Source organism: Neodiprion lecontei, chromosome 4, assembly GCF_021901455.1.
Source record: "Neodiprion lecontei isolate iyNeoLeco1 chromosome 4, iyNeoLeco1.1, whole genome shotgun sequence".
Classification (NCBI taxonomy): Eukaryota; Metazoa; Arthropoda; class Insecta; order Hymenoptera; family Diprionidae; genus Neodiprion; species Neodiprion lecontei.
The window spans coordinates 37480429-37505751 of record NC_060263.1 but is presented as its reverse complement, the minus strand read 5'-3'; the positions used below and the strand labels follow the sequence as shown (position 1 = coordinate 37505751).

Below are 25323 nucleotides of genomic sequence, written 5' to 3'. Positions count from 1 at the left end.
TGAAACGGTACGATAAAAGAAACGTTACGAGTGTGGGAAAAACTGTGGGAAAAATTTTTGTTGTGAGTAAAAAAAAAAAAAAAGAAAAAACAGGTTCTCAACGTGTACAATTGTGTTAATTAATTGCATGGAAGAGTAAAAAAACTTTCAAAATTCGATTCATCGTTATGTTAATTGTAAGTTTCGTTGATCTTCTTCTTTCATTATCCTTTTGGTTTTTTGTCTCTTTTTTTTTTACTTTTTAAATCGTTCGTTATTCGTTTTTATCTTCTTCGTCCGTAAGGAGGAAACAAAGAAAAATAAATTTAAAGAAAAATATGAATGAAACATACACGGACGGAAAAAGTTTTTCTTTCCATCTTTGCATAATATATATTTGTGTGTGTATAACCAATTCACGCGTGCGAAAAACGTGCGATATTTTTTTTTATATTTCGTTCCTTTACATCATCTGTCTTTTTTTTTTTTTTTTTTCTTTCCTTTTTTTTTTCTCGACTGAAAGAGAAGTTACGGAGGACCTTGTCCGAATCATCCATTGACTTCGCATACAAGTCACTGTATTCGATATACGGTCGTTACGTCGTTCGCTGATCGTTGAACGAGAATTGTGTCATGTCGTAACGCAAGAGTTGCGGGGGCGTCTTGGAACGCTGTATCTAATTATGGTTATGCATGGTGTAAAAGAAAAAGAAAAACAAAGGCCAAAAATTCCGTACTCGATTAGTTGCAAGAACGAGGGGAAAAAAAATAAAGAAAAATAAAACGAATGACAGAAAGAAAAAGGTCGGTAATTCTTTGCACAATTAGTTGGTAATGAAACAATAAAATAAAACAAAAAAAAAAAACTCGGAAATTACTGGCTGTATTATAATTATAAAGATTAGCTGTTACAATTACTCCGTTCAACGTCTAGAATACCGAATTAATATGTACCCAGCCTTGTACTATTCAACTAACGAGATTATTCACAGGGATTATGATAAATGATCAGAGTACAAAAGCGATCGAAAACGGTTGTGAAAAAACCGTTGAAGAAGAAAAATAAACCAAATAATTCGGTCATGAACCCATCGCTGATGAATTTTGCCGTTGTCTGATATTTGGCACTTGGCAAGATGCGGAATTGAGAGGTTAAGGAATTAAGATTTGTTATCAAATAATAAGCTAATGAGAGAACGGCTAACTACAAAGATAGATCTAAGACGTGGACTGTGTTGACATTCTAGACAGACGTTATTATACAATCTTTGACATTTTTCTTTACAGCGTTGCCAACCTTGGAGAAATTTGTTTAGAACCGAAGAAATTATAGTTCGTTCAAGGAAAAAAGAATAGCTGTCTTCTTATTAAGATATATTGTCGTTTAGCCGGGAATCTGAAGAAAATCTGAAGAAAATCTGAAGATCTCTGACGAATCGTCAAGAGTCGTAAAATCAATCAATTGTGAAGTTCCAGAGAAAATATGAACCAATTAGATAACGTGTGCAATTTTCAAACTCACTTACTATTAAAAATAAAAACATATCAGTATGAGTAAAAGTTCTCAATAATATGTTTGTAATTATACTTCAGATTGTAGGACATAAATCTGACTGTTTTACTTCGTTCGGTAATTATCATTAGGTACATTACAAGGCAGAAATATTAAATATATTATGTATTTCTGTATTAATTGAGTTTCAATGTCACCCGAGTGAAATGTCATTTTTGAAAATGAGAAAAATGAAGTATTCCCTTGAAGCCATTTAAAGAATTCATTTGTTTTATAAACCGAAATCTTGTTGCAAGATACGCCGTCAGTGAGGCTAAAATAGACGTTATGCTAATTGTACGAAATTCGGTTCCTCGTTATGTCCTGATGAATATATTACAAAGGTTAAAGTCTGGCGTTAAAGAAATTCTGTCCGGTAGTCAACTTCGGAAGCAAGTATCCGTCCGATGCCCGGATAAAAGACGTGCGTCAATGTACCCAAGTGTTTTTTTTTTTTTTTTTTTTTTACGGTTTAGGATGAAAACTGGTAATCCTTGATTCTTCTATTTCATCTGCCCGATCGTCCTCCAGCCCGGCATTTACATCTGTATCGTTCGACCGGAACGACTTGATCTCGAGACGAAAAACTTCGGTGAGGGTCAAAAGTGATATGCGTACGCGATAAAAACCTCGGAATAGTGATTTTCCTAAACAACTGAAGATCTGACTCGATTATTACGGAATATTTAAACACGTATTACGATAGAGCGAGAGAGGAAAAATGTGAATGGGTGAAAATTTAGGAGAATCAAAAACAGCAGAGACTGCAGAATTATGGAATCGTCGTATAATTGATGAAAAAATATAACAAATTGATAAAAACTCGTGGTAAAAATTAACGCCAACCTGGCCGGAAAAAACGTCCAACTTTGAAATGCTGTAAGTTTGTGTAAATTGAACGTAAAACATTGAATAAAAAACGATTTTCAAGCTGAAAATCTCGGCTTTGAACTCTATGTCTTTTCAGATTTGGTCTGTACGGATTGTTACTCGAGTAATACAATATTTAAGTCATTTATGTCAAATTTGTAAATTAAACCTTAAACTTCGCACGGTCTTGTGCGATAAATATTTTTTTCTTTCTTTTTTTTTTAGATTTTCGAAACAATCATTTTACAGCTCGGAGTTTCCTTTTTTTTCTCGCCAAGTTAATCAACGTCGAAAGAAGTCGTGACCGACAAACTTTGACGTCACACGACAAGCTAGAAGATCATCGTACCGGACGTTTTATGAAAACAGACCGAATCTCTGAATGTCACCTTGTTGAATCTTTGATAATAAATTATCCGTGACGTCGCTGGAAGACTTGCGTGAACATTTAAACTTTACCACGAAAGAACTTGCACAAAAATGGCGATAGTATTTTCCCGGATTACTATCTTGACGAAAAGAGATTTCACTGAAATATTCTGTCCTATAAATTATTCCTACATTCTTCAATACCAAAGATAGACTCGAGACAGAGAGAATATTTTCACTTTTTATGTATTATCAACGTTCTTCCGAAATTATTTGTTCTCACGTTGATTACTCGAGTGAAAACGCGTATAAACCAGATCTCGAAAATTGAGCTTAAAGCCGAGGGCTTTAGCTTGAAAATCGTTTATGATTCATTGTTCTACGTTCAATTTACACAAAGTCAGAGCCTTTCAAAGATGGACTTTTTGCGGCGAAAAACAGGGCGGTAGGGGCGTTAATATTTTCCACGAGCGGATATGCGAAGAAACGTCAAGATTAAAAAATTTCGGATTATAAAACACCGAACTACGGAATGACGATAATTGTATTGAATCAAAATACAGAATCGCCAATATGTAGTAAAGTCAGGGTAAAGAAATCGTGAAAATGAATAAAAAACGTATCAAGCCGAAACCCGAAATTGTCGGAATAAGTACTTGAACATGCCAAACCAAAATACAGCATCGTCAAGAGTTAAAAATAGAAAAAAAAAAAAAAAAACATTTCGAAGTATCGAAATCGCGAATACGAAACAGTTAAAACGAATAAAATCGAAAACGTAAAATCGTCAAGATTTTCCCACGCTTAAAAATATTCCCTTAAAAAGATTTTCATCTCCCTGACAAAATTCCATAAACATTTCGACCGCGTAAATTCCACGCTCATGTGGTTATTCAACTTTGTCGCCCCCACCCTAAAAAGCCCCTGGTTATTTGGATGTAGGAAGAGAGGAGTCGACAGGTTGACTAGACTTTCGTTTTTCAGGGTGATTCGGAGGTCGACGAGTGGCCGACACGATCCGTTAGGACTGTGAAACAAACAAAAAAACAAAAAAAAAAAAAAAAAATTCCATGAAAATCGTAGGTGTAGAGAGACGGTGGTGGTGTGACAACAACGAGCGGAGGAACTCGCCGGAGGCTCAACTCGGCTAAGAGCCGATGGAAGGGGTGTGTATGTATGAATATATACATATGAAGGTGCCGTTTGCAGTTAAAAACCGTCGTGCGTTTCTGATTTCCCGAAGAGCCGTCCGCAGATCGAGGCCTAGCACCGATCGATCATCATTCGGTAAAAGCGTTGCTCGGAGATCGCCGGCGATCGAAAGTCTTCTCCTGGGCGCCTTACCCCCGGACTTCGATTTGCCAAGTTCTTAGTCAGCCGCGGCTTTGGTCCAGCATTCGAACCGATCTGCCGATCAGTTTCCTCTCGACAACTGGCCGGGTGGGTGGTGGGCAAATTTTCGCCTTGCTGAGCTGACACGAGAGGATATATATTGCAAGTACTCACGCACCCAGTTTACGGTGAAACTTGGAATTTCCGGGCGAATTTATGTCGAAGGAATATTAGTTGATTTTACCGGTTTTCGCGAAACTCGAAAGATTATTTTCGAATCGTAATACCTGCCAGTGTTTTCCCGTTCCTGCAGCTGTGATTCGTGAGTAAGTATCGTTACGTTTCTTTTTTTTCCTTCTTCGTGTCTTTTGTTTAGACAATTTTTTTAGCCCCACTTATTAATTTTATTCTTTCAAATATTTCCGGTTTTTCCCATTTTTTTTAGTTGTATCGTTGTAACGATCTGGCGGACAATTAGACAATTCCTTCCAGACGGAGGGAAAAAACCGATATCGAATAGTTTAATAAATTATCACGTTTAACGATGTCATAATCGACACGTATCTCATTAGCGCGAGAAGGAGAGAAAAATAATTTCAATGCAACTTCGGTCTATTTTTTTGAAATTCTTGCTTTCTGCTTCTATTCAGCTACCCGAAACGTACTTTCTCAGTTTTTTTTATTTTTTACATTCGGGTAAGCTTGAGAGTGATCACATTGTCGAGAAACTCAAATTTTTTTATTGATAATTTACCATTCTTCGTGAGAATACGGTTGTTGTTGGATATTTTTCCATTTAGTTTCAAAAGCTCCGATCCGACACTATATAACACACTGTGCATCAAATTACCAAATTTATGAAATAAGTAGAGTAAAATTCAATAATAAAAAAATAGTATAATTATACTACAATATTGAATCTAGTAGAAAAATTATCGATAAAGCAGAGCATATAAAATAACACTGACAAATTGAGTTTTAATATTTTGTTACCTACCTAAAACCTTCATTCCAATCACATTATCACAAGTTTCAGATTTGTTTCGCTTCATATTTCATTTGTTCCATGTAATCCATTAGCATAATGATAACTTTGTCATTGAAAACGATCGTTGATCCTCTCACAAGCTCACATGATATAATACTATTATCACGATCGATTTTAATGCGCCATAATCGGTAAATTGAGAGTGAACGGAATTCCTAATAAATCTAATTTATGATCCTCCAGCAATGTGTGGGAGTGACTGAAACGCATCACTTCCTATTTACTGTTTTTTTTTTTTTTTTTTCTTTTCACATTGCCAGATTTCACATTGTCTGCGAATACGCATGCGCAAAGTACAGAAAATACCACTTTCAAGTACCAGGAGTCGAAAGTGGTCTTTTCCGTACTGCGCGCATGCGCTGTCCTAACCTAAATTTCGTGCTTCGTGAAAAAACGCGTAACGTACTCTTGTTATACAAAGAATCGTGTAGAACAAGGAAGCTCGCGTATTTGCAATATACGTGATCGGCTGACTCACGACTCGTCCCGAAAAGACCAAGGTTGCCACCTTGTTACACAATATACTATTTCCCTTCCATTTGTCAAATGTTCTTGTATTCTTAATCCATGTTCTTCTTCAAAGAATCATGCAACGAACGATTTAAAAGAAGATGGAAAACTTCTTACATATATGCAGCTATTAAACTGTGCGGTAATTACTGTAATTATAGTTTGATCCTTGGGCAGCGGAATCGTTCTCAATTCTAGGATAGGCTATACAGCAACGGGTATTGAGTAAGAATTTGCGCATGCGAGTGCAGAGTTCGCGACTGCGATTTGTGTGAAATCCGTCATTACGCTACGGTCTCCGTGTAGTCTGGGTTGAATGATGATCACCGCTAGCCTGGAACTGTTTCAATTGGAGATCAATGGAGCTCAGGTGTCCGATTAAGAGTTAGAAGCGGAGAAAAAAATGTCTAAAAAAAGTGTAGCGATGTTATTTCTGCGCGGATGAAAGTAAACGCGAATAAAAAAGCATCCATACAATCCAATAGAAATTCGAATAATGCAGGATGGGGAAAACGGGCCCCAAAGAAAGAACAACGTGAGACCAATTTCGACGAAAGCAATTTTTTCATCCTTGGCCTAAAAATAGATCTTAAGCGTTATCGACATTTTTTTAAATCCCATTTGATTGTACGGAGGTTTGCATTTTGCCCGGCTCTCCCCTACATCGTGGATAATGATTTAAACCTGGTATTTACGAATCGGGGAAAATATTTGTTACACAGTCATGCGCTTAACGCGTTAACGGCATCATTGAAACCGACGAGTTTTCTCAAAAAAATGATATGACGCGGTTTGAAAATTCGAGGCTTTTTATGAAATCAAAATGGCCGCCATTCTCACGCCTCGCACTTTATTTTTCCCTTAAGATCGTTCCCGGTGCTCTCCGATCGTCGGATTCTACCTTACCCCGTGCAAAATGATGGCAAGAATCGTTCAGCTACGATTTCGACCGCACGCGAGAGCCTCAGGAGCGAAAATTCGGTACGCGGAATTTCATTGATAAAATCATGCGTACTACATGGATATAAAGGATGGAATGTTGAATTTATTTATCATTGAATTTGAGTTCTTCGGTAAAACATGTCTTGCCGACATGAATACGTGATTGGTCAAGTTTTTTGCCATTCGCTCGGTATTTAAACGTCTCCTATCCATAAACGTTGGAATTTGTATATCAAACACCAGAAGCACACTTAACCTGGGACGATTACCGAATCCGTATGAGGAAATTATGTTTGCGGACAATCATCGGTCTTTCAATACAGTATATGTATTTACACACCTGTGAAAAGTTCTCGATCATTCATAATTTATCGGCATATTATACTTAGCAACGGATCCACGATCACGGCCATGGTTCGCGTCATTTGATTTTAAGATTCATAACTGCTACCGTCATTGTCAATGATTTGCAGAACGTGTCACTCACGTTTAAACACCGTGTTCATCGTTCGGCTTTGCGCGGAATCCTAAGAGCTAGCGTTAATTGAAAATAGAACTTTCTGGAGTCGATGAAGTGGAATAAAAATTATTGCAAAAAAAAAAAAACAGAAACCTCGCGTGATTCTTGCCCTCCTTCGATCGTGAACCTCCTATTCAAATCAACCAGTTACACTTGGGAAATTAAAATTCCACCGTCAAGACTGACATAACTTTGGCTGTCGGATAACTGTCGCAAATAACGTCTTAAAACGAAGGTTTTCTTACATTTATGTGTTCATTTGAATATAATTATGAATATGAAAACATTTCGGGATCACCTTGTGGATCGTATTTCTGATTAATTGATGCGGGCAAAATTTAACCCCGGTTTCAACCATTATTTACCATGTCACGAGTTTAGGTCGTTGATCTCAGAGCTCGACTTTGATTTTTATTCGTTACTAAAAATTCCGGAAGGATAAAGTTGATTTGCGAAATAGCCTGGCCTTGATCAACGATCGAGAAAATTCCGCCATCTTCGAACTCCCCCCGATTCCTATTCCCAGGTTCTTCCACTCGCACTTCCGTCCGTCGTTTTTTAACATCGTCCGCAATTTCACATTTAATAACAATTACCGATAATCGTTCGTCAGGAAGTAAGATGCCGCAAAAGCGGTTTGCTGGTGCGGATGAATAATTGACTCGCGGCGATAAAATAATGCGAAAAACGGTCTGTTAATCGACTCGCTTTGTCAGAACATCGTTAACAATTTTCTGCATTGCCGCTACTTTCGAGTCTGAAACCGCAATAATCACGCAATAACGGAAGCGCGTTAACGCCGATAGCGTAATAAACCGTCGGAGTCCAGCCTAAAGATATAAATTATAGAAGAAGGAAGAAGAGGTGCAGAGGTTTCCGACTTACCGTAAATTACTGAAAGCGTTGAACAAATAAAATTTATACAATTCCACGCTGGCGACGAGATTTCAGATTCTCGCCATAACCGTTCAATGTCAACCTTCAAAAGTTGCGGAGCTCAGGGATGAAAGTTATTTCAAATAAAACAGCCTTTGCATTTTTTTTCTCTTTTTTTATGATCGGCATTCGTTGCAATCCGTTGAAGTTTTAGCCACGGTTAATTAGACATGCGAGTCCGATTTATTTCCATCGTATGATCTGCATTTTATCGAATCGTTTCACTCATTTCACTTTTCATTTCTTTCTGCCTCTTCTTCTTTTTCTTCATTTTCTTTTTATTCTTTTTTTTTTACATTTATTTATTTTTTTTACTTAGTTCATTGTTTGTTCCCAATGACGCGATCGGCTTAGTCGAATTATATATTATACCGCATTGCTGCATACATTTACATTTTGAAAGCTGCATTCGTTGGAATCTGCATAAACGCAAGTATGTGTATAATATATTACGCGCATATCGTGCGTGAATTGTTCACGTACATCGTGATCCAAATCACCCGAGGAAATCCATATTTCATTCGGATTTAAAATTTCAAATATACCGTTCCGCGATTCGAAGGTTACAATTATATTTCAACTCGTTATCGTTCACGCTTTATACGATATTATACCGGTGATATTTGCGACTTACATCGAAGATCAGGGTAAAGGATAAATTTTCCATCAGATATGAAAGTTAAAAAAAAAAAAAACATTTCCCAATGTTTTGTTTCAATGGAAGGTGTAAAGAAATTTATGTCAGTTATAACAAATATAGATGGTATACAATATCGATCGTCAAAATAGCTTTGTTTCTAAAATTCATTTTCATTTTCTTCATACTCTCGCGATTCGAAGATGAAAGAACTGATATTTCTGCAAACCGATGAGAAAAATAAAACTCTTAATTTTAACGGGTGTTTATCAGACTTGGTGAAAAAATTTCGTTCCACTTAACGCTACAATAAAACTTTGAATACTAAAATATACGTATAAAAATTAAAAGCCTTCGCCAATTTCACGACGAGCACGGCAGTCGTAGTCGTAAATTCAGTTACAGTACTTGTTTAATAAATTATAACATCAACGCAAGATAATGTGCGAAAATGAATTCAGCTGACTGGATTAATAAATTCATTTAATTCGATTCTAGAAGTTTGCATCAGGATATGCCGGAAGTATAAATAAAAACGCAATAGTTTCTTCGGCGAAATATTTGATTGAGATTTTGGGGAAAAATACAGCTGACCAAATAATAGATAAGAAAATCGCGTATCGATGCATTCCCACGAACAGATGAACGCGGTTTTGATCAACGTCATATTATAGAAACTTGTGTTATTTTTTCTTTTTTTCTTTCTCTCTCTCTTTCTCTCTCTCTCTCTATTTAATTTAATAATATTTTTATTAATTCTAATGTATTAGCTGTCAAGGTTAACCACATCTACGAATTACCATTCACCCATGATATATCACAGCGATAATTTCTTTCCGGTGATATTATACCTACATCTGTTCGGAATATTCCGATATAGATAATGACGAATGACGTTATTCCGATGTAATAGCAATACCGGAATGAAAAAAATCTTAATTCATTCCATCCACGCAATCTGTGAATTATACTATCGTTGACCAGCGAACGAACTTGTTAAAATTTCTGTGTAAAATCACGGAATTTGTTATTTTTTCTTTTTTTTTTTTTTCTACGCGTCCAACCACTCACTCAGAGGAAAATTTTAATAACAGCCAGTGGAATTTCCCAATTAGAAAATTGACACGACGGTAAAGAATAACGTTTATCGCGGCTCTGTATAATTTTACATCATTTTTTTTTTTTCTTCAACCATTACATGTTTGAATTTTTTTTTTCTTTCTCATCTCATCAGCAATCTTGGAAAAAATTTATACACGTATGCGCGTACATATTCTCGATGTATACGAAATGTCAGTGCAGCCTTTGCGATTCGGGGACTGCAGTTGCATCAACGTTGACAAACTTATCCAAGGACGTGGCAATGAGCCTTGTCTCGAAAAACGTTGACGTCTGTGGAGAAATTTCATCATTCTTCGAGTAAACAAAATTCTAATCCACGCAATCTGAACACACATACTTTGCAATATCGTGCAAACTGGAAGTGTTAAGGGGGGAGCCTGCTTTAGAGGCTTCACAAAATCGTTTTTTTAAAGGATTTTTTTGGGAAGGAAAGAAATATCCGATTGAAACGAAACTTTCGGGTTTTATTGTTATATATTTCAGCAGTCTTCCTAAATTTTTTCATTAAGATATATGTCATATTATGCCTGATCCAAGCATTTCACCGAGGCGTCTCGAGTGTGCATTTGTCGTGCGGCGGGAAAGGTGCAGGTCGCAATTTCCATCTGAAACAAAGAACCCAAAAAACTTTTTTTCACTTCTCAATAGTATAGCTTCTAGTTAAACCAAGAAAATTCAACAAAAAGTGAAAAATTCAACAATTTTTCGCAAATTAAAAAAAAAATTCACTTTAGATTGTTTAAAAAGTGGGTTAATCTTGACTTTCTTAAGGTTTTTTAGGTTCAACTAGAAGAGAATTTAATCCCGAGTAGAATGCAATTTGTCTCGTTTCGATAGGACGTTTAGTTTTTTCCCTATCTTTCCCGCCAATTAGGAAAAATCGTAAAAATGAAAAACCGAGAAATCGTGCGTCAAAGTTTTCGTATATAAAAAATCGTAATTTTCTTGAACTTACCGCATTAATATGCTAGTCAGCGATTCCTGGTCCATAGAGTCGCCCTCCAGACTCTTCAAAACACTGGTTCAAAACTTCAAAAAGTGGTTCAGACTCTTCGAAAAACTGGTTGAAAACTTCAAAAAACCGCTCGTATACCTGCTCGACGCTTGCTCACTATTTCTTCTGTAACTCCGAAAATATTTCGAATCTGCGTCTGAAATTTTAGGGACACATTCTTGGATAGTTTGGGAAGACATTTATGCAAAAAAAAAAAATTGATTTTTTGAAGCCTCTAAAGCAGGCTCCCCCCTCAAACAAAGATTAGCCAACCGATTCGGATTCGGTGAATTTATGAATCAGAGACAAGGTTGGAATAATAATTATTGACGTAAACAGATGTCCGATAGCGTGGTGACAGATTGGCATTTCGGTTATTGACGAATCGTAAGAATCGAGAAAATTTCCGAGCTGTATTGATAGTGCGAAAAATTCTTCGTACCGTTGTGCGAGAAATTACGTGTTTTTTTTTTTTTTTTTTGTATCAATGATCGCACCGCTGTCGGCTTATCTACACGAGGCTACTGTTTAAGAATTAACAAGCTTGCTTTTCTAGTCCTAAAAGAGGTACGAATAAGTAACGACGTGAAAATAACTGGGGCAAATCAAATTTTACGCGGAGTAAGAGTTTCGAGTTCGAAGATTCGTTGCCGTGCAAATTGACGAAGCAAATCTTTGGGAAAATATACGTACAGAAATAGAATAAGTTACAGATACGATATATAATTTATTTACGTTTGTCAAGTATTTTTTCCCACGCATTATTTTATTTTTTTTTTTTTTTTTCCATATATTACCGGCTGGCCTTGGCAAACACAAAGGTTTACGTAGGCATTGTACAAAGTTGTGCCATTCTCAGAGTCAGGTATAGATATAGCTGTAACGCGTAGTTATGCCTGCACAAGAATAAATATCATTTCCATAAGCGCGGGAATTAAGGAGAGGCAAAGTAAACAGGCGAATTTCAACTCACCGAGCGAAGGTGAGCCTACTTTCGTAAAATAACCAAAAAACCTACGAGCCGAGTAACATTGTTTATATTATCATACGGATGAACGAATACAAAGCGGTGGGTGTAACAAGTAGTTTGAAATAAATAAGTAAATAAAAACGTCACAGACTTTTTTTTTTTATACGCGCTAAAAAACAAGTTACGTGCTTGATTGATTTCGAAAACTGCGCCGTACGAATTGAAACAATACCTTGCATGTTGACAATCATGAATTTCGCATGAACGCAGCAGAGAGAAAAAAAAGAAAAAGATTTCAATTTGCGCCATGCGTTTGAATTCCATTTATGAGATTCTTCTGTTTTCGAACAATACTGTGCAATATATTAATTAATTTGAAAATATTTTTTCAGCTAATATTCGTAATTCGAATCAATCCCGTTCTGTGTTTCTGTTCGTTTTTTTTTCTTTTCTTTTTTGTTTTATATCACGCGATTATTAACCCGACAAAATTTGACTGATCAGCGAAACTATGGAGCACCCAGCAAATGCTCCATTTTTCAATTCGATCGGAAAAATATAGTTCTAGGTAGAAAATGAAAATTAGTTTTCTAGCTGTTACCGGAAAGTCTGGTATCCGTAACTTTTCTTCCTCATTACTATCACTGTTGCTAGATTTTCTTTTTAGATTCAATTTTTCTAGTTACTGTAACGAATGAAATTTTTCGCAGTGCATTACTTCACAAATTTGGAATAAAATTCCGTCATTGAATTGTGTCCTGTGAAAAGAAAAGAAAAAAGAAAGTTGAAGCATTATCGACAATTCTAAAACAGCCATGAATCATGACGTAATGGCGAATCGAAAATATGACCAAAGATTAATTGATGTTTACCGATTTTCAGTTGATCCGGGGATCCGCCGATCGAAACGAGAACGACACGATGTCGGGAATATTGGAATGGTACCGGGACGTGATGTACAACAAGAATGGTGAGCGTTCAATAATCCTGAATTATACGTCTGTCGCCCCGAAATATTTCTAGCCCGAGTTGAACGATCCCGTATCATTTCCTCTACGCGGTTAATCGCGCGTGTATTTTCGACAATAATAGAATGATAATCAATTCCGATAGAAAATGAAAGTAGGGTCTGATCAATCGTTGAACTCGACCGAGACGTGCCAGAAAACAATCAAGTTTTAACGACAGAGAATCAGGCGAGGCAATTCGGGTTTATATTTAGGTTGAAACTTTGTCCCTTACGCGCAAGCTGCGCCGTAGAATCAAAAATAGGACTCAAGCGAACGTCGATTAGTTTTTTACGAGACAAGTCGATCGGTTACACTTACCGAAGAGCTACACGCTCAAGAAAGAAAGAAATTAAACAATCCGAAATTAATTTGCAAAATCAAAGGTGCTTGTTAGGTAGCTGAAATATTCGTTGGAAATCATTTGGAACAATTGCAAATTACTCGAGTTGTTGGAAACCGTCTTGCGGTAAACGTAAAGTAGTAATTTTTCGAAAACCGTCTAGAACGAGCCAAAGTCATTTGAAATCGCTTGGTACCCGGACTGGAAATCATTGAAAGTCATTTGACAAGTTAAACATATGTAAATGACTCGAAACCGAAGTCGATGAGCCGTGACGATTGATGTCCGACTTCCAATGGATCGTCTCAAGTTTTTCGCGTCCACAATCATTTCTCACATCCAAAAATTTCCTCTTCCTGCAGATCCGAGGACCAGCGAGTGGTTCCTGATATCCGGTCCAGGTCCGATAGTGACGATAGTGGTGACTTACATATACTTCAGCGTATGGGCTGGTCCCAAGTACATGAGGGACAAGAAACCATACTCGTTGAAGACCCTGCTCCTCGTCTACAACTTCACCCAAGTACTAGCGAGCATCTACTTGGTCTACGAAGGCCTGATGTCCGGATGGCTTTACAACTACAGCTACACGTGTCAGCCTGTTGATTATTCAGAAAGCCCAGAAGCTATGCGGGTGAGTTTAACGATCCGAAAGCCGTTCGATGACTCTCGTTTTCCTATCATCGCTCGGTCCCAAGCCCCGTCACCTTGTTGCAAGTTCAACGTCGCAAGCTCACTCTGCGCAAGTCGCAACACCTCCAAAAGGGTGGTTGATTTGTAATCTTTTTTTTGTTTTTTTTTTTTTTTTTTTTGGAGATGTCATTGGAAAAATTTGTGACGAAGGTAAGGGAGGGCCAAGGTCCGAGGGGCCTTCTGGCCCCTTGTACCCGTTCGATGGAGGTCGATTAGCACACAATTAACAATCGGACAAAATTATGCTTCGAAACCTCGACGAGCTTTCGACTGGCCAGCTTCACATACACGCAATACTCACAGCCAAACGCGTTGCGAAATTCAATTCTAAGGTCGTCGACCACTACTAGTCACAATTCAAATTGTATCGCAAATAAATTACAAACATTAGTCAATCATCGTACACGCTCTCCATCCTGGCATTGTTTCCAATTCAATCTGCAATACGATACCGAGGATCCGATCTCTACACGCTTCAGTTTCCCTTTCACTTCGCAGAATTTTCTATAGTACGGACGGTGGTTCGAACGGCGGATGATCTTCGATGATTCGCGTCATCTTTGACTTGTTTATCATTGGTATTCAAGTTTCTGAAAATGAAACGTGACAACGATCAATTTGCGATCATTTCTTATCGATCATAGACACATTCGTAACGAACAAGTTGTACAAATTGTGAACTTGACAAGGACCAAGCCTGACCACTGCCTTTTACATTCCAGCATATACAGCTTTTGATCAATAATCTACGAGATGAAATTTCGGCTGGCTTCTCCGGCGTTTGGTACGAATTGAAAACACCCGTGCACTGAGAAAATTTCATTTGTTACAGTAATTAGAAAAATTCAGTAAAACAGATATCCTTAAAAAAACTGTTCGAATATTGTTGGAATTAGAAAAAACGAGGTACGCGTAAAGATTTTGCGCTATCGTCGATCCTTTTTTGATTATTGCAACGCTAAATCAGTTTCTTCGGTTTACTCTACTTTTTTAGTCAAACGAGGCTTCAACGTCAATTTATCGTTGCACGAGCGTGTTAAATTTTCGCAACAGTTGCAAGAAAATCTAGCAACAGCGATCGTAACGAGAAAGAGCAGCAACGGATACCAGACCTTCCGGTAACAGCTGGAAAACCAATTATCATTTTCTACCTGGAACCATATTTTTCGATCGTGGTAAAAAATGAAAATAGTTAAGGACCGAGCGGTAAACGGAACTAAAAATTTCTCTCAGCGCATGAGAAAGTGACTTGGGAGTGGGAACCTGGGCTCAGATCGTTGGTTGAATGTTCCAGATGGCGAGAGCGGTGTACCTCTACTTCATCTGCAAGCTTGTCGAGCTCCTGGACACCGTGTTCTTCGTCCTGCGAAAGAAGCAGCGACAAATATCGTTCCTCCACGTTTATCACCACGCCATGATGCCGATGTGCGGATGGATCGGCGTCCGTTTCGTGGCCGGTGGGCACCCGACGCTCCTCGGTGTGATAAACTCGTTCATCCACATAATCATGTACTCGTATTACATGCTCTCGGCGATGGGACCGGAAGTGCAAAAGTACCTCTGGTGGAAGAAGCACCTTACGTCGATGCAGATAATACAGTTCTGCATAATATTCGTCCACAACGCCCAGATGATGTTCAACGACTGTAAGTTCCCGAAGCAGCTCACCGTCCTTCTTCTCCTCAACGCCTCCGCCTTCCTCTACATGTTCGGCTCGTTCTACGTTAAAAACTACATGAAGAATGTCTCATCCAACCCCCAGAAGCTCGCTAAGAACGTCAACGCCGTCGCCAACGGCTCGTCGCAAGCTCTGAAGGCCGAGTGAATGTCGTAAATTTAAAACGTCCGGCTTCTTTCTTTCATCCATCTTTCGCATCGAGCGTTTTTCCGAGGTGCCGCAAGCTTCCGGATATAAATTTTACTCGAAAATTAACTCCCGGTTATGGCACGTTAAGAACAACGGATGCTCATAACCGTTGACAGTTACTGAATATTTTTAAAGATTAGTTTAGGATAGGTCAAATATGATAGATAGAAAAAGCCTAGACACTTTATGTATTCTAATAGACATTATCGACGAATGATGAACTGTACTTAAATTATAGAGCCTGAGAATTTATTCGAAACATTATTACATACAAATTAGGCTCGCGGAATAAATTTAGTTTTATGACTTTATTTTCATCATTAACAATTCTTACATTGTACACTCAACACTGATAACGGTACCTTGTAGATACATGATGACCTCGTGTTATTGTAAAACGAAAGTTTTCTTGTTTTTTTTCTTCAAATTAAAACGCGTCATTTTTTTTTTTTTTTTTTCTCACCGTGGGTCGTAATTTGTACGTAATGATAGGAATATAGAGGATCGGTAAAGATAACGAAATGACCGTTTCGAAAGTGAACAATTAAAATGTAAAACTAGAACTCAAAGCAACGATGATCGTGACGGTGATAATAATAATAATAATAATAATAGTGATAATAATATTGTAATTGTACATTGTGTAACAGGTACCGTCTAGCGGTGTTCGATGCAATCTAAAAATAATTTGGAGACAATCAAATTTCAATGCGAGGTACGTCAGGTTGATGAACCGTTTTCCTTCAATCATATTGAAAGTATAGGTTTTACAAGCAAAGGAAAAAAAGAAACCAACAGGCTTGTAGTTTTTATTATACCGATACATTGTGTAATATTTTCGCCAGTCAATATATTTATTTAAAATGTTGTACATATATATAAATAACTAACAATGTGTTATTTCTGTACTTTACCATGTGTTATACGTATATCAGATGAAAATATTTTATAATAAGAGACCAAAAAGTTATCGTCTTTTTAATTCTTCAATTAATTTTAACGACATTCGAATGATTGAATGAATGAGACAGGAGAAGAAGAAGGGACAAAGAAAAATTGTCGCTGAACAATATCTTTGTTGCATACCGCACGAGTCGAACCGATTATTAATAATTAATCAGACAGGCTGTGTGACACTTCGTAATGTTTCGAACGAGAAATTCTACACGGAAAAAGCGAGCGTTGGGGAGATTTAGAGGGAGGGGGAAGGTGGGGGAAGGACGGAAAATGACGATTTGCGTTTTTTAATACCGGAAGTTGAAGTTCGTAGGTCTGACTGTCTTGACCTTTCAACGGTGAATACTGAATACGTAATCTTGCATCGATCGACTTTCTACAGGACGTTTTAAAACGAACGACGCTGCGCGTGGTAAAAAGAAGGGGAAGAAGAAAATGGAAAAAAGGAAGAAAACATGATCTCGGCAATTTTCAACCCCACAGAAACATAACCGGTCCAAAAATATGTATAATTCGCGAGTTCTCTTTATGAAATCGTAGTTGTAAAAAAAGAAAAGTACGCTGAGAAAAATTGCAATTGTCACAGTAACTAGAAAAATTCAGTCAAACGGATATCGTTGAAAAAACTGTTTGAATATTGTTGGAATTACGAAAAACAAGGTACGCCTAACCATTTTGCGCTGTCGTCGATCCTTTTTTGTTTATTGCAACGCAGGATCAGTTTGTGAGGTTTACTCGACTTTTTTAGTTAAACGAGGCTTCAACGTCAATTTATCGTTGCACAAGCTTTAAGCTTTCGCAACAGTTGCAAGAAAATATAGCAACGGTGATCGTAACGAGAAAGAATAGTAAGGGATGCTAGACTTTCCGGTAACAGCTAGAAAACTAATTTTCATTTTGTACCTCGAACTATATTTTTCGATCGTGGTAAAAAATGAAAATAGTTAAAGACTGCGCGGTGACCGGAATTAAAAATTTCTATCAGTGTAACGTGAAAAGATCCGAATTTCCGATTTAATCATCGCCAGTTCTAATTATTATTGATAAATCACAGCAACTAGTTATGATAATATATTTACCGATATAATCGCCAAATATGTCGATTTGGACGATGACGTTACGATGATACTTGAATATGTCACAAAAAGTGAAATAACGCTATATAACAGCTATTCGCGTTTGTAGCGATAGCTTATCAGATTTTCTTCCGTAATCGATATACGGTTATTCACTAAACGCGTCGATAATTTATTGTTAGATTTATAAACATGCATGCGCAGGTACGTTGAAATTTAAAACACGGCGGTTTTCATCGCTCTGTGAAATCGCCGTAGCTTAGTTGGAAAAGCTAAAAGCGGACGGCGTTTTTATATTTTTCCACAAGTTCCGAGGTCAAAAGACGTCCAACAAACACCGCAATTGCGATGCAATAATCGCAGGGGAAACAAACAAGTCTGATTTAAATCGTTTCAATTTCACATTACGATTCGTTCGACTTTTATTCCTCTCTATTCATCTATTCATTGTTACTTGTGGAAGAAATTTCAATTAAAAAAGTACATGGTCCAATTTTCTCATTTCCACATTCATTTCCCGGCTCGACTTTATTCGCAAATTCGAAAACAATTGTTCCTAAGCCTTATTCGACGTATCTACCGAGTAAATGTTGAAAAATTTACCACTCCAACAATTCAACTGTAACATTTGTTTCTTAGAACGATGCAATTTCTATGAGATTGTGAAAAGGGAAAACAGGGGACGAAGGTTGTTAAATAATAACGTATTTCGTACTGAGTTACCGGAAACTGGAGCGAGGAGGAACTTGGCTTGGAAAAATAGATGATTATAATAAATAAAAAAAACTGTACAAAAAAAGAAAATACTTTTCCGCCGAGACACGTTGTGCTGTGAAAACTATCGAACCTTGAAGAAGCTTCAGCGCGCATCCTTACATAAAATCCACGCGTCAACACGGCACAAATTGTAATTAATTCCGATTCGATTGTTACGCCGATGTGGCCGGTTGGGCTTCCAGGGGAAATCGTTCGGCAAGAGCGTCGCCGATGTGTGTGAATTTAATTTTTCAACAGTCATTAATCGCTCGTGAGTTATAGTCGTACGAACTGTCACCTGCCGTCTGAACGATCCGCATAAACGCGAATTCTAACAGTTGTGATACGGTAATTTTGCGATCGTTGCTCGACTCGCGAGATATTTTCCGCACCCCGATTGCAGACCGCCGACTCATTGTCAACGAGAAGGAAGCAACAGTCCGAAAATCGATTTATAGGCAAGAAAAAAATGCACATAAGTAACGTTAAAAAAAAAAAAAAAAAAAAGCAAATGACGCTGGAAAATTTCCTCAACGTCAGTGGATGATGCTTGTGTACGATGAATCGCGCATTACGTCGAAATTTCGTTGAGTTATTGTAAATTCGCTGCTTATACCGACGCGATTAAAATATTATAATCAGGAGAGAGCCTGGAAGCAAATAACGTACGACGTTGACAAAACTTACCAGTTAATGGTCACGATCTCCCGCGCCGATGATCGATAGATCGCGTCGCACGTGCGTAGATAGAGATTTACATGCGAATTCCCCTCTCCGATCGATTCCGTTTATCATCATGACTCGCGGATAGATCGTCTGGGGCTGGATCATCGAAGCTCGACGTACCGATTACGTGTCCCAGAACGGTATTAAACGCAAGCTTCTATTCCCGGGCTAAACGATCGGCAAATCCCGGACGGTCATTAATCCGTGCATTCGAGTACGCGCATAATTTTAAATCGCTGTAAACACAATGGTCACTTCATTTTCTCCAGGCTAAACGACACCTCAGTCTTGTCGAACACTTCGCGGCGGTTGGGTGGGTCTGGAGGGATTTTTTTTTAAAAACGGAAACGTCAATCACACCTGTCGCGTCGGATTTTAACGATTTACTTGCTCCCTCTCTCTCTCTCTCTCTCTCTCTATCCCTCTCTCCCTCTGTCTCTCTCTCTCTCTCTCTCTCTCCTACTTCGGAATCTGAAAAAGTGATACAGAACGAGAAAAGCATACTGCTGAGGATCGAGGCAACGACGCGTTTGTTTCGCCGAATGAAAATTAGTAAAAATCAAAACAGCCAAAGACTTCGGCGTTCGTTCCGTATTGTTTACACCCTTTTTTTTTCTATATCTTTTTCTTTTTTTTTTTTTTTTGCTTTTTTTCATGTTTTGACAGTTCTTTTTCTTTATGTGCGCGTGTGCGTGTTTTTGTTCACTTTTTCTCGCAACGATTGTTCTCATCATTCGAAAATTCGATTGTTATTCATTTCTTCAGTGTATGTTCGGTGTTGGGAGTGTGATACTGAAAAATGGCAGCCATCATCAGAGCCTTATTGAACGGCTATCACGCGTTCAATGTTGAACTGGCAGGTAATTATAACGCATGATTATTGGTTGGTGGTTTCGTTCGACAGCGATAGAGATTGTTTGACCATAGTGATAAATAGAAGAAGGAGAATAAAAAAAAAAAAAAAACAGAAACAAGAATCCTGATTCGCGGATCGCGTTCGTCGATTAACCGGGCGGCGGTTTTGTCAATGATAAATATATCGTACTTTTTTTTTTTAAACGACACAGCTTTTCACTTTTTCCTGTCGATGTAAGAAAAATAAAAACAAGACATTCTATCCGATCGTACGAAAAGATGCGGCCTCTGTCGACCAGTGAAATTGATTTTTGTCAAGTTATTAGATGCATTGAAACTTCCGATTTCCGATTGTTTTTCATCCGCTTCTGTTCATCGTTTCAAACAGAACTTGGAGACGTATTTTTATGAATTTCCAAAGTCGATAGAGGCAACCTTCTTGTGATTGATAGAAAATCTTGTTTTTAATTTACAGATATCCGGGGGAGGGATAAACCGTAGTCTAAAGCGAAGGTGGGTATGAAAACCTTTCTTGCAGGAAGCATGAAAATTCTGATCGAACATATTCACGATAAATTCTTGTTCAATTACCGGAAGTGAGGATAACTGAGTGATGAGTAAAAAATTACGACAATGATAATAACGATAAGATGAGAAATTAGCAGCGGAGCTTTTCATCGTGATACTATAGAAATTTGAATTTAGAATTGAATTGTTTTAGAATTTACTAAATTTGTACCCAAGTTGAGGATTCTGTCTTCTTCTTCTTTTTATCTTCCATCAATTTTCTCCAAAGATCCAAGAACGCAGTCATGGTTTCTCATTGGGTCACCTTGGCCTATCCTGGGCTTGATGTTTTGCTATATTCATTTCGTGCTGTCCCTCGGACCGAGGTTGATGAAGGACAGGAAACCGTTCAACCTGGACAGAGTGATGCAAATATACAACGTCGTACAAATATTAGTGTCAGCATACCTGCTTTACAAGGTAAATATGCTAAAACTTAACAAAACAAAAAAAACTCAGATCAATTCTACAAAAAAAAAAAAAACTAAACAAGTGCGAATAAAACTTGCGCCCGAGGGTTCCGTACTAACTAAATTTTTTTTTTTTTTATGTGATGTAACAACAAGTTAACTATTTTACGACTTTTCCCGTTACTTGTGCTGTAAGACCTTGCTTCTCTCCAAATTTCATGATTCTATGCCAATGGGAAGTACCCTTTTGGTTTTCATGAATGAGTTTGCGAGTATCAAAATATGTGACATAAATTTCCGTATCTTTCGATTGCGTTGACTTAGAAGCTTGAATTTTTCACACCTCCGAGGGACCGTAGATCTGAGTATTTGATATTAATTTCAATTTGATACCTCTACCCGTGCCTAAGAAAAAGGGTCCTGACAGAAGGACGGATGGACAACGAAGTAATCCTATAAGGATTCCATTTTAAATTTTGAGGTACGGGACCCTAAAAAAGGACAGAAAATCGTATATTGTGTAACAAGGAAGCAAACTCCGTCTTTTCGGGCCGAGCGTAAGTTTGCAATACGAGTAGTAGACGAATTTTGCAAATACGCGAAAAGACCGTTGCCTCCTTGTTGTACACGATTCTTTAGATAACGAGAATATGTTATGCGTTTTTTCACAAAGCACAAAATTGAGGTTAGGATCGCGTTATGTCAGATTTGTTCCCGACAGCGCATGCGCGCAGTACGGAAAATAATATTCTCAACTCCTAGGATTTAAAAGTGATCTTTTCAGTATTCCGCGCATGCGCATTCGCATACTCACTCGACCGTCATAGAAACGGATACTCTGTTCACGGAATACACGCGTCGAAGAACGCGTTGTGTAAAAACTTTTTTGCTTTCTTTAATTTTCACTTTTTGACCTTACAACCGCGCAATGCTTACACGCTCAAGTATTATGTATACAACGAATTCTAACCGCTTTGTCCAAAAAGAAAACAATAGTAATAATGAAGCGTTCACGGTTTCGCATAAGAATTTCCTGTTGTTTCTTTCGCGCAGATTAAAGCTAGCAAGCTCGACGTTTGCCAGTCATACTCCTTAAACGGACGAACTTCGCATACATGCGTGTATGCTCGGTTGACAGTTACCAGGCGTGTTATCTAATCCATAAACTTCACGATACCAAGTTATTCGTAAGAACGTCTCAAGGGTAATTTAACAAAGAGCGAATCAGTCTACATTCGGACGACTGATGTTAAATTTTACCGACTGACATCAATTGTCTCATCGTTGACTATTGGTCATGAGACAAATATTGATCGACGAAATTTATCCTGACTTGCATAAACGCAGGCGGCCCTTGGCAAAATGTATTTCGAATTGCATACACGCAGGCGGATTATGGCAAAACGTACTCCGGATTGCCTGACCGCAGGCGGTTTTACTTTACACAGTAACCTGGTATACAACTCAGGTTACATCGGTTTTCCCAGCTTTTGCGTTCCCACTTTTTCAAATTTTTTTCTTTTTCAGGCACTCACTCTTGCCTGGCTCTGGGAATACAGTTACGTCTGTGAACCCGTCGACTATTCGAAGACACCGAAAGCAATCGAGGTACCCTTTTAGTTTGAAAACGAGAAAGAAAATAACTTGTCTCACGTCAAACAACAAGAGGTTTGAAAATCCGTAAGGTCTATAAATTTCACAGAGCTCGTTTGCGAGTGCAACGATGCTGAAACAGTGTGCAATCTGAAAAGTTTTGAAACTTTAACAAGAGCTTTCTAAACCTTTGATTCAACACTTTTCACTGCTTTGATAATAAAAAATGCATTTGTATGGTTATGTTGTACTTTTCGATCGGAAAGGATAAATTATACACCAAAGAACACACGTTTTTTATTTTTCTTTTTTTTTTAACAGATCGCAGCGACTGTATGGCTCTACTTCATAGTGAAGTTAATAGACTTGTTGGACACTGTGTTTTTCGTCTTACGGAAAAAGCAGAGCCAAATATCGTTTCTTCACGTTTACCACCACGCCGGAATGGTGATAGGTACATGGGCTGGGGTCAAGTTCCTGCCAGGCGGACACGGGACCTTTTTAGGTGGGCTTTGCTTCTCTCCTTTTTACATTTGGTTTTACAATGAAACTGACCCCCTCTTTCATTATGCCCGATATTTCCAGGAGTGGTGAATTCCTTCGTGCACATAATAATGTACTCGCATTACCTCGTAACATCAATGAAGAGCAGCAAGCCGTGGTGGAAAAAGCACATAACGCAACTGCAGCTGATACAGTTCGTCATTATACTGTTTCACTTCCTGCAGCTGATGTGGGTTAAGGACTGCGGATACCCAAGGTGGACGGCGTTAATTTTCGTACCGCAAAACCTATTCATGATCGTGCTATTCGGTGACTTTTACTACAAGACTTATCTGAAGAAACCGGCGGCCAAGAAACACCAGGAACAGAACGGCGTCTCGAAGAAAAAGAGCATTCCCAACGACAAGTTCAACTAGCTCCGAGCAAAATCTCCGAGACTCATCCTAGTATGTCTATATATAAACGTCATCCTCGCCTTGTTTCAGAAACTGAGTACGTAGTCATTAATTTGTCGATATAATGATTAAAAACAAATACCAAATACAGAAACAAAATGATAAAACTGAAAAGATATTGTACAACCAATGCAAATGTGAATGAATGTGAATTTAATAATAACATTGACGAATATGCACAACCAAGACACAATTTCTTTTCCAGTGATACATCTGTAGAGAGAATCGCTAACGACTAAAACGTACGGTCCTTTGCTATACTTTATTTAATGCTCATGCTTTATAATTCAAGAGCAATTGTTTGCCAGGGCAAAAAACCGTCATTGAACGTAGTCTCAAAAATTTTCACAGTTGTCGCTGGCAGTTGTATTCGATACCGAAATTTATGAAAATTTTTGAGGTTACATAAATCGCGGCGAACTGTCATGTCGTCTGAATTTATGACGGTTGGTAGCCCTGGCAAACAACTGTTTTCGAATTGTAGCGCGTGCGCGTTAAATTTTAGTAAACGTCGGACCATGCACTCGTTAGAAACTCACCCTTTATATATGTATATATATCAGTATACCTACGTTATACGTAACGATATACATACATGTATCATTGTAGGTGAAAAATTAAACAATTCCAGTATGTGGAACGAGGAATAAATTAAATTGAAAACGGTTTTTCACTAACATGCGGTATAATGACTTCTCGGCTATTCATTGTTCAGGCAAACACCGAACGGTTAATAATTTTTGACCAACCGTCAGTAACCTAAAAAATATACATCGCTGCAGCGTTGACAAGATTCATTATATCGTCTCAACATTGTTCATAATTTATTCGAACGTTTGGCTCGTTTTCGGAATTGGATATGGCTAATGCACCGTGGGTTTCGTACTTTTTTTCATCCCCTTTACGGCTGTACCGTTGCCTTTACCATCGTTGTCGTGAGACGAACCAGATTTCCGGATAATTTGTTAAAAATACCAAAAAAGATGACTGAGAGAGAGGGTTTTCTTTTCACGGCACCGCGTCTATTTGCCTATATTGGCAAATATTTGCGTCAGCTCAATGTCAATTACTCGAATTCTGCCTGGCTCCCTCGCGCAGCCCTTGAGTGTGTACTGTGTGTATGTGTTAATTACTCGTAATTTACAAAAAGCAATAAGGTGCGATCGTCTCTTTTCTTTCTTGACGCTCTGCTTTCCTTATAATTGGTTCATTTTTTCACACCTGAACGTTATGTCCAATGAGAGAATCTTAAGAGGATGGATGAAATATCACTGAAAAGCCAGTGACAACGCCATTCTACATGCAATAACGAATGAAAATACCGCAAAAGTTTTTTATTTCATGTTAGAATAATGCCAGGAAACGTATTCCAGCAATGAATGTTAATTGAATTACAGAAATACATTTGCTGGCGTTATTGTTGCGTAAGACAAAACTTCGTTTAAATTTTTCTATTCATCTGAAGTCAATTTAGAGTAATTTTCATTAATGCTTTCCCTTTCCTGTAACCGTGTTGGCGGTTCGATACAAAATTCGAGTTCGATTCTTCACGAACTATGCGACAATGACTGGCGTTACAGCCGATGTGAGAGATTCGGAGTCATTCTCACATAATTCGTACAGAATCGAACTCGCATTTGATCGCGCCAAGTTCAATAAAAAAATTAAATAAAACGCGCGAGAGCCGACGCGCGTATCTTTTACAGCAAAGAGAAGCCTTTGGCCTACGCGAT

General features: G+C 38.0%; 2 protein-coding genes and 1 long non-coding RNA gene across 11 annotated transcripts; 2 read left to right on the top strand and 1 right to left on the bottom strand.

Annotated features, from left to right (window-relative positions):
* Positions 1-152: 152 nt before the first annotated feature.
* Positions 153-16656, top strand: LOC107225486 (elongation of very long chain fatty acids protein). Of its 5 annotated transcripts, none has more exons than XM_046737003.1 (4): positions 153-176; positions 12664-12751; positions 13494-13765; positions 15119-16656. In XM_046737003.1, exons 1-4 carry the CDS (start codon positions 168-170, stop codon positions 15647-15649), a joined length of 900 nt encoding a protein of 299 aa, XP_046592959.1. In that variant the 5' UTR covers positions 153-167; the 3' UTR covers positions 15650-16656. The 5 variants fall into 5 exon arrangements, with proteins under 5 accessions (XP_046592959.1, XP_046592960.1, XP_015521456.2 ...); XM_046737004.1 differs by lacking the exon at positions 153-176 and adding an exon at positions 3913-3936; XM_015665970.2 differs by lacking the exon at positions 153-176 and adding an exon at positions 3990-4428.
* LOC124293947 lies at positions 10278-19363 on the bottom strand. Its single transcript, XR_006903812.1, has 3 exons — positions 19168-19363; positions 10773-10968; positions 10278-10422 (listed from the first exon to the last, which is right to left on the bottom strand). It is a non-coding gene; the product is annotated as an uncharacterized LOC124293947 (long non-coding RNA).
* LOC107225487 (elongation of very long chain fatty acids protein 7) lies at positions 18736-23772 on the top strand. Of its 5 annotated transcripts, none has more exons than XM_046737009.1 (6): positions 18736-18938; positions 19972-20066; positions 20858-21048; positions 22566-22646; positions 22953-23136; positions 23217-23772. In XM_046737009.1, exons 2-6 carry the CDS (start codon positions 20006-20008, stop codon positions 23549-23551), a joined length of 852 nt encoding a protein of 283 aa, XP_046592965.1. In that variant the 5' UTR covers positions 18736-18938; positions 19972-20005; the 3' UTR covers positions 23552-23772. The 5 variants fall into 5 exon arrangements, with proteins under 5 accessions (XP_046592965.1, XP_046592967.1, XP_015521458.1 ...); XM_015665972.2 differs by lacking the exon at positions 18736-18938 and adding an exon at positions 19367-19758; XM_046737010.1 differs by lacking the exon at positions 18736-18938 and adding an exon at positions 20537-20574 and having other exon boundaries at positions 19853-20066.
* The last annotated feature ends 1551 nt before the right edge of the window (positions 23773-25323 follow it).

Excerpts from the sequence above, each read along its gene's own strand:
- LOC107225487 (XM_046737009.1), top strand. The coding sequence starts at position 20,006 with ATGGCAGCCATCATCAGAGCCTTATTGAACGGCTATCACGCGTTCAAT. Across the intron at positions 20,067-20,857 it reads GTTCAATGTTGAACTGGCAG|ATCCAAGAACGCAGTCATGG; the intron begins GTAATTATAACG and ends TTTTCTCCAAAG. Across the intron at positions 23,137-23,216 it reads CGGACACGGGACCTTTTTAG|GAGTGGTGAATTCCTTCGTG; the intron begins GTGGGCTTTGCT and ends CGATATTTCCAG.
- LOC107225486 (XM_046737002.1), top strand. Across the intron at positions 12,752-13,493 it reads CGTGATGTACAACAAGAATG|ATCCGAGGACCAGCGAGTGG; the intron begins GTGAGCGTTCAA and ends CTCTTCCTGCAG. Across the intron at positions 13,766-15,118 it reads AAAGCCCAGAAGCTATGCGG|ATGGCGAGAGCGGTGTACCT; the intron begins GTGAGTTTAACG and ends TGAATGTTCCAG.